This window comes from Macrobrachium nipponense, chromosome 32, assembly GCF_015104395.2.
Source record: "Macrobrachium nipponense isolate FS-2020 chromosome 32, ASM1510439v2, whole genome shotgun sequence".
In the NCBI taxonomy this organism is placed as follows: Eukaryota; Metazoa; Arthropoda; class Malacostraca; order Decapoda; family Palaemonidae; genus Macrobrachium; species Macrobrachium nipponense.
The window spans coordinates 9,358,044-9,372,361 of NC_061094.1; the positions used below are offsets into that span (position 1 = coordinate 9,358,044).

A 14,318-nucleotide genomic window follows, 5' to 3' on the forward strand; every position below is an offset into this window, starting at 1 on the left:
AAGGCGATTGCGTACCTGACAAACGTAAGTGCCAATGTTTGGGCAAATATCCTGCTAATGAGGAGAGATGCAGCATTGGCTAGACATAAGCCGCAATGTGGATTTGGATTCCCTGTTAGCAATGAGGAATGGGGATATCTTGGAATCGCAACTACTGTTGCCAGAGGTCATACTGGAGAGGCGATAGATAGAAGAAGGATGGACACTAACGATAGGTTGGTGCAACAGGCAGTTAGGGAAAACGTCTAAACAGTCAAACTACTCCTTGGAGGGAAGACAACAGCAGATGTCTCGAAAGAAGACAGTGAGACATAGCATCCCCTAATAGAGTCACAAGACCCTCTTCCCCAAAGAGGATAACTCATCGGAACCCTTTCACATAGAAACAACAGAGGGAAGGGGCAATAGGGGAAGAGGGAGAGGCTCAAGAAGATAGGATGGGCGCCTCCCATCACTACGGCCAGGCACCAGTGGGGGGTTGCCTGGCAAATCACTGGAAGGTGTGGCAGGAACTAGGGGCAGAGCAGTGGGTGGTGGATGTTCTCAGGATCGGGTATTTGATTCCGTTCGAGGTAACCCCGCCCCTGACAGACCAACCATTACCCCACGTCACTTATGCCCACAAGTCTCAGAAGGCCACTATTCTGCAGGACGAAGTGAAGAAGATGATGGAAAAAGGAGCTGTGCAACAAGTATGCAGTCCGACAAAAGGCTTCTACAGCAGGATTTTCCTGGTACCCAAAGCCCAACGGGAGTGGAGGACAGTAATAGACCTGTCAACGCTGAATCTGTTTTATAAGGAAAACCAGTTTCAAGATGGAAACTCCGAAAACGGTTCTACAAGCAGTCAGAATCGGAGACTTTATGCTGACAGTGATCTAAAGGACGCATACTTTCAGATACCAGTCCATCAGTCTTCAAGGAAATTTCTCCGCTTCAGTCTTGCAGGGAAAGCTTTCGAATTCAAGGTCCTGTGCTTCGGATTGACAATGTCTCCTCAAGTTTTTACAAGAGTGTTCACCCTCGTGTCGGCGTGGGCGCATGCTCAGGGGATCAGGCTAATAAGATATCTGGACGATTGGCTGGTGATAGCAAAGCCAGGGAGAAATTACTCAGGGGACAGGGCGGCCCTCCTGCAGCTTTGTCACAGCCTAGGTATTGTGGTGAATCAGCAGAAGTCGCAGCTGGATCCAAGTCAACGTTTGGAATATCTGGGAATGGTGATAGACACAACACAAGCCAAAGTATTCCCGAACAGACCAAAGAGTAGAGAAATGCAAACAAGTGGTGAATGCCTTTCTGGGAAAGCAGACACAACCAGCAGACAGTGGCAGGTGGTGCTGGGAATCCTAACCTCCCTGGAGAAGCTAGTACCACAAGGAAAGGCTACACCTTCGGTCCCCTACAATGGAGGATGAAGGAGTTTTGGTCACCAACAGTAGATCACCCGTACGAGCAAATTCCCTTGTCGGCAGAAGTGAGGAAAGAACTTGCTGTGGTGGGTGGACGGACGACAATCTGACAGTGGGTGTCCCCTTCAACAATCCTCCCCAGACCTCTTGCTGTTCTCGGATGCGTCACTAGAAGGCGGGGAGCCCATATGGAGGAGTTGATGGTGTCAGCAAAATGGAGTTGCAAGGACAGAGAACTCCATATAAACGTGCTGGAGTTAAAAGCAGCTTTCCTGGCTCTACAAGAATTCAGGGAGAGAGTAAAGGGACACTCAGTGGTATTGATGTCAGACAACACCACAGTAGTAGCTTATATAAACAAGCAAGGAGGCCTAGTTTCTCGGCAGTTACATGTGATGACAGTTCAACTCACCAGTGGGCTATAGAGAACCTGGTAGACATCAAGGCCAGGTATATTCCGGGAAAAAGAAACATAGCGGCGACAAGTTGAGCCGCAGGGATCAGATTCTGGGAACGGAGTGGTCCCTACACCAACAGGTAGTGGACAGGATGCTCATGTTGTGGGAAGGACCGATCGATAGACCTATTCGCAACCAGGTACAACAAAAAGTTTGAAAGCGTATTGTTCAGTAGTCCCGGACGCAGAGGCAGTAGCAGAAGATGCGCTACAACACCCCTGGGACAATCTGGACGTGTACGCATTTCCTCCATTTTGTCTAATCCGTCAGGTTTCTGAACAGGGTAATGCGGTCTCAGAACCTCAAGATGACCCTGGTAGCCCCGTTATGGCCGAAAGCAGAGTGGTTTCCAGACCTACTGGAACTCCTAGTAGATGTGCCAAGAGAGTTACCTCCATGGAGCAACCTTCTGTGTCAGCCTCACGTGGAGAGGTACCACCAGTCGGTGAAGTCCCTATCGCTTCAACGGGTGGAGACTGTCAAGTATCTCCGCCGAGAGCGGGGTTTTTCGCAGAAAGCAGCAACTCAGATGGCAGGTAATATCAGAAAAATCATCTGCGACAGTATATACCAAGGAAAGTGGTCAACATACTGTGATTGGTGTCGTAGAGGGAACGTGTCTCCACTCGGTACCACTATTCAGCAGTTAGCAGACTTTCTGATATATCTCAGAACAGAAAAACATATGTCTGTATCTGCAGTGAAGGGGTACAGGGCTGCTCTAGCCTCAGTCTTACGAATGAAAGGAGTGGACATATCGTCTTCATGGGAGTTGGCCATGCTGATGAGGAGCTTTGAACAGTCATGCCCACCAAAGGAGCTAAAAGCCCCAGATTGGGATCTGACCAAGGTACTGAGTAGTCTGACAAAACCCCCCTACGAACCACTAAGGCAGTCCACACGGATAGGAGCCTGACCCTGAAGACAGTCTTCTTATTGGCCCTGGCTTCAACCAAAAGGGTGGGGGAGCTACATGGCCTCCTCATATCTCATAAAGCACTCGAGAGGTTGGAGATCAATGGTGTGTGAGTTTGTCCCAGAATTCGTGGCAAAGACCCAAAATCCAACAATAGTAGACGGCAGATTCGACTCCTTTACCATACCTTCCTTGGCAGACTTTGTAGACAACGACAAAGCTGAGATGCTCCTGTGCCCCGTCAGGGCACTAAGGGAGTACTTAAAGAGAACAAGGCACCTCAGGCTGGGGTGCCAGAGGATTGTTCGTAAGTACAGGGACGGAACAAGAAGGAAGTGTCCAAGAATACAATATCATTTTTTGGCTAAGGGAGACGATCAGAGATGCTTATACTGCAGAAGACAGAGGGTCAGATAGCCAGGTGGGAGCTAGAGCTCATGACATCAGGGGTGTGAGTGCTTTCCCTGGCATTTAAGAAGAACATGTCTGTGGATAAAATTCTGAAAGCTGCGTGTGGAAGCGCCAAACAACTTTCACCTCATTTTATTTGAAAGATGTTGCCCATAGATCCTTGGACACCTTTTCCTTGGGTCCAGTGGTGGCGGCCCAACAAGTGATATAGTTCATCCAGTGCCCCCTGGCGGGTCAGTTTGCGTCTAGTCTAAGATGAAGGTATGAAAGTAGAATGAATGGGATGACTGGTCTTTTTTCTTTACTACTTTCTTCCTACTCCTTTAACTACGGGCAATATGAAGGAGAGTACCGTCATGTGCTGGAACGGACTAGATGCAGGTGAGATGGTCAGCCATACTGTGAAGCTATCTTAGCTGATGATATACTTTTCAGTAGCACACACCCCTCTGGATAATAAGGAAAAGAGGGGTGAAGGTGGATCCAGTCGCAAGGGACAAGAGTAAACAGTAGAATGGTATCTACACCCAGATGGGAGAGGAAACCAATAGATCCGCTTATATCTTTGGTCCTAGGTTCATTGTCCATTCTCTTAGAATTTCCCTATATATTCGGAAATGGATAAGGTGGCAAACTCCCAGTCAGTTGTAGAGACTTACCTCCCTCCAATAGTAAGTCTATCCTAATGTTAAGACCGAAGGTTTGTTTTCGTGTATGAACAAATACCAATTTGTAACTAATTTGTATTTTTCATAACTAACAAACCTGAGGTCTTAACAGTTAAAGGCCCACCTCGAACCACCCTCTAGCAGTCTAAACTGGTTAGAAATATAACTGATGGGTCACAGGTAGCCGTGGGCATTCTGGGTATCATGCCCCGTGACCTGGTATAGATGCCATTAGTCCCCTGGATCTCACAAGTGTAATTTTAATTCTACCGGTTTCCAGCTTGGCGCTAGTAATCTAATGTAAGACCTCAGGTTTGTTAGTTATGAAAAATACAAATTAGTTTACAAATTTGGTATTTTCTGTATATGCATTATGATTCGAAAAGCAGGCAAAATCTTGTAAATTTCCAAGAAATACTAATTCAATCCAAACGTCGTTTACAAAAATTTTCACAACATTGACAAATTTATGTATGAAAATTGATAACCATGCCACTTAAAGTTGTACACTACATCCTATATAATAGCCCTGGAGACAATGTATTCGCCCTCTTGATTCCAGTAACTGGGCACTTGGAGATGCAGTCTTCTCAAGTGTCAAGGCTGGGACACTCAATCACCAAGTGCAGTATGTACTGTAGTGTCAAGTGGAGCCAGTCATCTTAGAATGGCTGAGACTCCCATAGTCATTAAAAATATAATTTAAAAAAAAATGATTTTTTTTTTTTATATAAAATGCATTATTCAGTGCAACCTAATCTCAGTCACACCATTATCCTACAAAAACACACCTGCTCCATCTAGCTAAGCAACTACTTCTGCCTTGTGTTTATACTACATACCCATGCTGTTGTACCCTACTGAAGATCAAATAAGTACACAGATGGGAGTATCCTCCAAGATTCATTGGTATGTACAAAAATCATGTTCTTTGGTTATAAAAAATCAACATTTAGGGCTTGAGTGAGAATCTACCAGAGATGTAGCAATTCTAAATCCAGGTGGTGGCCTTGTTCTAAAAGTTCCCTTCAGGGAGGTTCAGCCTGAAGTGGGGCAATCCAGGAGGGCATCCAGAGGGTTGGGGAGTAAAATGACAAATTTTTAATCAATTTGTATTTCTCATGGCTAACAAACCTGAGGTCTTAACATTAGGATAATCTCCTAGTGCCCACTAGAAACCAATTAAAAACAATCAAAGATTGTAATGCAAGGAATCTGTAGCATCTGGTGACTCGTGTGTACGAGTTTGAGGCTGGTTACCGACCGCACTTGGAAACCTGTGACACACTAGTCTTTCTTCCATCCCAGGATATGAGAGGGGTGGCTAGAGGTGGGTAATCAATGTTAAGCCCTCAGGTTTGTTAGCTATGAAAAATACAAATTGGTTAAAAATTCATCATTTGTTCATACGCAGAACAAACCTTCGGTCATACCAATAGGATAGAGTTATACTTGGAGGGAGGTACAAGTACCCTGAACTGACTGGGGGTTCAGCCCACCTGACCATCCTTCCTAAAAGTTTGAGTTCTAAAGAAGGGGGTTGGAACCTGGGAGAGAATAGATATGCAAATATCTAAACACTCAGCCCTCTGGGATTAAACAATGATACATGTACAGATTCATTGCATTCATGGAAGACCAGGAGAACTCCACCTGTTCAAGCAACAAACCATGTAGGCCGCAAGGGGTTTGTCACCACTCCTCCCTCCCATTGCTAGAGAGAGGAGTAAATGCTACCGAGAGGCAGATTTGTCTATTGCATGGAATACAAACCAAAAAAGCAACGCAGTATGGCCACGGCACTCACCTGTATCGTCTAGACCAGTTCCAGCGTATGACATATCTATTCTTCAACCTGCCTATAATCTTAGGTAAGATACAAACTGTCCGGCCAGGGCCACTGAATGAGCTACACTTGTTGGGCAGCCACCACCAGACCCTAGGAAAAAAATGTCCAAGGACCTGTGAAAGACATCCACTAGCATGTCCTTCCAATTGCTTAGCATTGAGGCTATTACTCACCCTTGCCTGAGTGTTCAGTGCCGTAGGGACAACAGATTGAAAGACAGTATCTTTAGGAAGTGGCAAAGAGAGCCACCACTGGGCTTTCCTAAAATCTCCTTAGTTGCTCATCCACGTCTGCATTCAAGGTAGATGCCACAAAAAGAATATGGTTTTGTGACTCAGCAAATCTGCTAGTACGTTTTGTCTTTCTGGAAATAAATGATTCCTTTTTTCGGTTCTATTCACAGAAGGTGTTGGACTAAACTGAAAGGATTGGCTGCTTCATACCTTTCAGTTTCTTTAAAACAAGGTAATTGAGTTATTGGACACCATCTTCTCTGAATCCATTATAATTTTCCAGACTGCCAACAGTTCTAACCACTGTCCCATAAATTCCTGGCCTCCAAACACAGCTTCCAACCTTTAATGGAAGCATCTGACTGTAATGACAGGTGTTTGTGGTTGGTTCCCTATAGGTATGCCTGAGATTTCTGTTGTTCCACCAAAGAAGAGTGTACATACTTCTCCCTCATGATTCACCTCTGCTACAATTGAATTTGGGGGAGTCTTGATTAATCATTTGTTCTTGAGATGAACCTAAGAAGGTCTATTTTCTTACTAAGGCCATGTATCCTAACACTCATCCATTTGTAGGTAGGATGAGTGCCAGAGGATCAAAATTCTGTCACAGCTGACAGAAGATTGTCGACAAGTTTCTGTGTGGGAGAACCAAGAAAAAGAGCAAGTCTATTGATATATCTGCTGATATTAGGTCGACCAAGTCTGAACCAGTTTGGACTCTGGAAGGTTGACTACTATGCCTAACCTTTCTGTCAATTTTGGGACTAATTTTCTTGCTCTCTAAATCCCTTCCAAAGAATTTTAACATAAGTCATTGTTCAAATACAAAATAATTCGACATTCTAGGTGCAGCCATCTCTAAATGGGGCATAAAATGTATGAATTCTTGAAGGTCAATGCTCAATCCAGAGAACAGAACTTAAAATTGATGTACTATTCTGTCAAATACAAACCGTGATACCTATTGTGTTCCACTTTGATAGGAATGTGAAAGAAGGAATCCTTGAAGTCTACTGAAATCATCCAATCGATCTTAAAAACAGTCTTGGATGACTGCTATTCAGCTTTGAGACATCCACTACTGGACTTTAACCAGTATTATAATTATTGGGTTGAGTAGTCTTATCATTCGCTTTTATTAACTCAAAACATCCCTTTTCATCAATGGAGCATAGGCTCAATCAGGGCATAAGACTTTCTTGGGGGTCTGAAGATCTATACGAGGAATCTTGTCCTGACCCTGATCCCCTCCGTGAGAACGGGAGTGAGAACTACGATGAGGAGATGAGTGTCGTGATTGGTTACACGACCATGCAGGGGTTGCATTGAAAGAGCAGGGGCAGCAACATTAATTACAAGATCAACCAAAACCCCTCTTGAAACATCCAAAGACAAAGCACCAGAAGAATGAGAGGAAGTAAAATCTTCCAGAGAAGATGCAACAAGAGGAGATTTTGTTAAGGAAGAGGTAGAACAAGAAGGAATTAATGCGTCTGACACCACTGGAGGTAGTTCCTCATTGGACGTGTGGTTTTTGCACTCAGCTACCAATCCGGTGGTCCGAAATTTGATTTTTGGCTCAGACAACGCGGAATCAGAGGAATTTATTTCTGGTGATATAAATTCATTTCTCGATATAATGTGGTTTGGATCCCACAATAAGTTGTAGGTCCTGTTGCTAGGTGGCCAATTGGTTCCTAGCCATGTAAGAATATCTAATCCTTCGGGCCAGCCCTGGGAGAGCTGTTAATCAGCTCAGTGGTCTGGTAAAACTAAGATATACTTAACTTAATAACCATTGGAGGTGAGAAACCAACCTAACATGGCATCATTGATTTCCTCTTATATATCCTCTTACTGAAATTCTTTCATTGCGCTCAGCAGACCCATTACGATACTTGGAACAGGGCTCACTTACATTATAAGTGTTAGATCTGCAGCTGCTACAAGTTGTATGGGGTTTATATCCAAGGTGGCCAAGTAATGAGAACAAGGGTTGTTAGCAACCTCTGAGCATCTTCTCTGTAGTCTGGATTGCTTAGATGATTCATGGGTTTGCATTCCTAGGAATGCAAAATACACACAATATCACAGAAAAACACAAAAAGAATGAAAAAACCAGAATGCCTGGGTGTAAAATGGCAGAAGTGTTGAAACAACTAGCTTCTTAGCTAGAAAGGCAGTAGATGCCAACTTGCTATAAAGGTGGTTAGAAAGAATCTGATACATCACAGCCATTGTTGGGGGTAGGCAAGGTCGGGCTGTGCCTGCCTCCTTCACCCTCACTGGCTGTCTCCTGTTGCCACCAAAATCCTTGTGTTAACCAGACTCCAGCAGGCACTAGAGAAATTCCCCTACATTAAGACCAAAGGTTTGTTCTGTGTATGAACAACTTATCATTCACTTTTATCTACAATAAATGATCTGCACCCAATGTTAAAGAATTAGAAGGCTAGGTCCCAACCAGACCACATTCTGTGCAGAAAGTGCCAGCTTTTCAAAATATGTAAAATTTACAACTGGTAGCTTTTACCAAAATAAAATTCTTTAGCAGAAAGAATGAACATTTCTTGCCATCATAGTTAGACTGTTGTAATAATACAGAGACTTCTAAAATAAAGAATTTATATGTACTAAATTAAGGAAAGTGGATCTTCTTAGGCATAATAAAGTGACTGAGTAAGCTGTTTCTTGCCAAATTTATCTACAGTTTGACTAAAATATTTTCTGTTAAAATAGAATTCCATCTAAAAAAAGGAGCCCATAAAAATGCCAAAAGATAGAAATTTAATGGTATACATTTTGGAGACAACTGTCTCCCTCAACAGGCAGGTAATGAATGAAATAAGAGATACATAAATGTGGTACTTATACCAAGAATTCCAAAGGTCAGCTTCTCCTTAATATTCTTCATTGCTGGTTGGAGAAAGATTTTACATATAATATCAGAGTGCAAAGCTCCTTTTGAGAATTTCATCATATTTATTTTGTTTCATCAATGCTGATTCTATCATCTACCTTTTGAACTGACAATTGCTGCAATAAATTCTACATGACAGATTCCAGTTCATTTTGTGAATATGGTTATTTATGTGGTTAAAAATAGCCGAGCTCTGTTGGTCATAACTTACTGAATATTTATGCTGTATTAATTTCTGGGGGAGATTAATAATTGATGTAGGATTGGTCACAGTTGAGGCAAGGGATTTTTTGCACTCCTGTGTCTTTGGGAAAGAAGTAGTATATCAAATCCCTTGCCCTGACTGTGACCAATCCTACATTGGTTTTACAGGTAAATCACTCACCAGAGATTAATACAACATCAACGTTCAGCAGGTATGGCCAAGAACTTAGCTACTTTTTACCACATAATGTTTAAAATTTCTAAATATTGCCATATTCATACCCTATCTCAAAAATAAATCAGCCTTTTAGCATGAAAGATCTTTGTATTTCCTTCAACAACCTACATATGACCTAAGTGTTACAGCTGTTACTGCCTATCTGCTATTGTACTTTTGTACATTTCTCAAACCCCCTGATTTGGACCTTGTTCACAATACTCTGAGAGCTTGAGAGTATCCATGAAATTTTTCAATGTTTGCAATTTCCACTTGAATTCTGGTTTCTCTTCTATTTTCCAGTACAATTCTTATGCCACAAGAGAGAACTAACACTTTAAATGCCAGAGAAAATGCCTGATCTGACGTTCCTCCTTGACAAATGAAATGACACAATAATAATATTATAAAAATAATTTTCCTTTGTTTTTTTTGGAAAAAAGTATATTTCTCATGGTCTATACAAAAACCAAAAAAGATGGGCAATAAATTTTCCTGCTACTAAAGTAGACATAGAAGACAGTGGCTAAAACTGAGAAAACCATGATCAAATAATTCTACTACAGCAACTAAAGTTTTAAAATTCCACACTCACCGCTGTAATGGTACCCCACAACAAAAATATAACATCAATATAAAGTGTGCTTCCTTACTTGCCTGGCATTGGAGAAAATTGTCAAAATTGAGAAGTAAAAATCATGTAAAAACAAATTTTTGTAACTAAGGATCAGTCAATTTTAGCACCTTGTCATTCAGTCATTTAAATTTAGTAGTATGAATATATAATGAGTACTACTTAACATCAATGACAATACAGTATCTAAGTGAACATCATACAAAATAATGATAGTAACATACCAAATCTAATGTCAAAGACCTGTGATTTAAAAGGAGTTCCACCACTTCTATATGACTGGCATTGGATGATGGACACGCAGCTATTGCAGTAATTAAGGGCGGAACAATAACAGGAGCACTTAATACTTTTTCACGCTCCTGTAGAAGTAATTCCACTATGTAGTTTGTTAAATCTTCTGAGAGGAAATTCTGTGGATGAAAATAAATTAAAAATGAGAATTTATCATGCAAATTATTTTATTAGCTTCTTTTATAAAGCTGCTTTGTAATTTAAAAGCAACATTATAATTTCATCATAACAACTAAAAGTACATGAAATTCACACTAAAAACAACCTAGAGACTTTAAAACTAAAAAAAAATTGCAAACAGGCCTGGAAAATAACTGACTTCTGAAAATTAGCAATGAGTTTAACAAAATATGTACTACTTTTTAGTTAATTAGTTTTTTAGAGGTACTATCTTTAGTAGTTATAAACTATTGATAATTAAAACAAAATTACTGTAAAATTTGAATAGTTAATATTATCCAGTAAAAAATTTAATCTTTCATGGAATGATTTTTCCATGAAAAATTCATACCCTTGTCAAGATGATACTTTTAAGAGCTTAATACACATACAATCTTGAAAGCAATATGGTGCCCTTCCTTACAGATAGTGGATAATACATACAAGTCTTGAAAGCAATTTGCTAACTTTTCTTACACAGTGTGGATGATTCATCTCTACATTATGGTATGTACTTCTATGCTTCCAAGACATCATGTATTGGGTTACTACTGCAGTGTCTTAAATAGTGTAATAAGGGCTAGTAAATTTTCTTTATAGTGGAACACTGCTTCAGTGCTTTCTGTCTTTTACATTCACCCATTTTCTTTGGTCTTTTTCCATCTTGATATTCAACTTTATTCATTCCAACTCTCATCCTTGAGAGAAAATCTTGCTGGCCTAGAAATGTGACTCAGTGGTCTACTTAAACTATTCATTAATTATAATAAATACTGCAGAAGCTCATAAACCCTTCAGTGTATGACTTTCTTTCAGTTCAGCAATAGATATGTCACTACATCCTCCCAAAGGATGCACAGTACAAGATATGACAATTCAATATTTTCCTTCTCTCACTCACTAAGTATAGTAGATACGTGCTTGTTTATCATTACCTATACCAACCTTACCACCTCACTTCCTTTGAATCATTGCATTTTTACCCTCCAATCCATTTGATTCCTCATATTCCTTTCCAAAACTATATTTAACAGTTTTTACTTTGGACTTTCATGTAAGCACAACACCCACAGTCCCATTAAGACTTGAGTAAAAATTCCTCAGGCTTTCCTACTTCCACCCTCCTAAAACCTTCTCCCAAGAGCAAAAGTCTTATTTTATTCATGCATATTAACAAATGCATAAAATTAGCTGAGAGAGTGGCTTATTTTTAAAAGACATGTCATGTTCTCTTTCGGTAGAAGATTCAATGTCAAGGAAAGCCCTTCACTCATATATTATCACCTATCATTCTCAAGCTTACTTTCCAACCAGCAACATCAGATTGTACCATTCTCATCATTTTTTCTTATTATCATTCACCTTAAAATTAAATTGGGTGAGAGTTTTACTTACAAGGCTAATACTTGAGCAAAAATGAAGGAACAGCCAGTTTTTTTCATCTGCAGGACTGTCAGAATACCTGTTGATCCCCTTGGCAAGGTAAAAATTATTAATGCAACATGTTCTAGGCATTTACGGTGTTGAAACATCCCAAAAGCAAGTATTTGGCTCATATTATTATTAGTATTTGTGTCATTCTTTAAAAACACAAGAAACACTTTGTGATGTCTCTCTGCTGCCTCTTAAAGACTCACTAAGCCCCACAAACCCTCCTCTGAACAATTTGCGACTTCATGACCTGAAGGAACAGGAGACAGTGGAGGAGGAGGAAGAGGGGGAGGAACTTGTAAACCTTCTTACAAGTTTTCCTAGTCTAAGCCAGAGGCTTAGGCAAGAGAGGGAGAGTAATTGGTTCTTATTTTGTATACAGTACTGTTCAGTGCACATGTATGTGGTTTTTAAGCACATATACAACACAGTATATTGACAAAATAGGGAAAAGAGTAAGAACTCACATTTTACATTTGTAGAGTGTTTTTTTTTACTGTATCAGCAAGGGTCTTGAATATATATTATTGTGAATAATCAAGAGAATACTGACAAAACTTTTCATTCTAAAATTTGTAATACAATCATTCTATAGTGCAAAAACGTTTACAATGAAAGTGGGCGTACGTCCTAACTAAAAATCAAGGGTTCCCACTATGGTCCTGATAATTCTTCAATTGGTAGGAATACATGCTATACAGGCAATTATTTCAAGATAACCATGTATGAATAGGGCAAAAGCCTGAGAAAAAGATGATAGATCACCATCCACTTTATTTGCAACATATTCCATGTCATCAAAACAGAGTATGCTCTGAACAGAAGGCCTGCTTAAGTTTCCAAACTGACTAATCATCTGCAGATCATAATCATTAAGTACTTGGAAAGAAAGTAAGGGCAAAGTAGTAACTCTGGAGCAACAAAATCACTATTATTAAAAATAACTAAAACTGAAAGTTAAAGTGTGGTTTTTACTTTACAAAATTATACTTTATGGTTACTGAGAACACAATACGAGAGACATTTAAGGTTAGAGGTTTTGTCAATTAGGAAGTTAATTTTCCTTTCTCTACCGAGGAAAAAAGTTAATCATATTAATCCGTGGTTGTAAAAGTGAACTAGCAGCAACTACAACAATTAGAAGGCTTGGAATGACTGCTGGCACACTTTCATGAAGATTATTTATGTATATGATATTCAAGAACTTCTACTCGCAAGTAAAATTAATTAGGGCCATACAAGAATGAAGAATGCTGGAACAGCAGGAGGGAGTTTGGGTAGAGGCAATGACAAACAAGAATCGAGTTGTAGCACAACCACAATTCTAAAAACTTATGCTCTATTTGGTCCGCATTAATTTTACATGCACTTTGCACTTACCACTCTAAGCAACTTTCTTAAAATGTGGGAAGCTCTTACAAAGCCAACATCTTTCTGGATACAGTGTACTACTGTGGCATCAAAAAACTGCTCACTATAACATGCTGAGCCAGATCTGTCACATGCTTGACTAATCTTCCCAAGAGTTGTTTCAATCTGAAAATTCAAAAGATTACATAAATTCTGTGCCCTGTCCCGTAAGTTGCTTGTACAAAAAATGCAATATATTTTGGGGCATTGCCAAATACTAAGCGAACAGGGTTTTTCTCGTTAAAAGTCTAAGTAATAGCACAATACCACGAAAAGAATGAAATATTCACAAGTAATAGATGAACACAAAATGTGTAGACATTTACAGAATAACCAAATACAACACTATACCTGACCAATAGTAAATGTATCTATATTTTTTGAAAACACTTTGAGACACTCCTTTAATAATATCTCACTGATCAAAGTATCTTCTTTCTTTAAACGAACGACGTTCTCTCGTGCATACATATCCAACAATGTCCATAAAAAGGAATGGGCTATTTTCCCAGTGTAAATACAACCTCGGTCATATATTTCCCGTAAAATTACATTTAAATTACGAATCCTCCCACGTGCACCAATAACCAGCACCTGAAAAAAAGGTGAGAAGGGAATTTTAATATATATTTATGAGTTATGCACAGCTGACTCAATAAAAAATCATAGTTAAAAACAATTCATATTTTTTCTAGGTATACAAACCAGAGCATTTTATATAGGAGTATTCCTTAGTTTGAGCTGGAACCAGTTGTTGAAGCTTTGTAGCAAGGTAATTGGTGACATGCAGGTGAGTTGGGGGAATCAGCCACTCACCTACTGTAAGCCAACACTTCTTCCTTCAGCATCAGTTTAGACTATGTTGGGTAGCTGAGGTGGGATTGTGCTAAAATGTTCTGGTTTGTGTTAGTACCTACAAAAAATACAAACTACTTTAAACATTTTATGTTTGCTCCTACAGAAATATAAACCATTGCCTTTTACATTGGAAGTTTTCTCTTGAGGTGAGAGGGTAGTCTCACAACTAGCTGGCAATCTGAATCACCACCAAGAAATGCCATGTTCCCAGCCGTGAGAATGGGTAAGGGGCTAATGACTC

General features: G+C 40.0%; 1 protein-coding gene across 1 annotated transcript in view; it reads right to left on the bottom strand.

The window, feature by feature from the left end:
• LOC135207193 (uncharacterized) overlaps positions 1-14,318 on the bottom strand; it is a 104,764-nt gene that overhangs the window by 26,791 nt on the left and 63,655 nt on the right. Inside the window, exons 6-8 of the mRNA XM_064238763.1 lie at positions 13,571-13,813; positions 13,190-13,345; positions 10,150-10,338 (exon numbers count right to left, since the gene is read on the bottom strand). Of these exons, the coding sequence (XP_064094833.1) occupies positions 10,150-10,338; positions 13,190-13,345; positions 13,571-13,813 (588 nt within the window). The remainder of the gene's footprint in view (positions 1-10,149; positions 10,339-13,189; positions 13,346-13,570; positions 13,814-14,318) is intronic.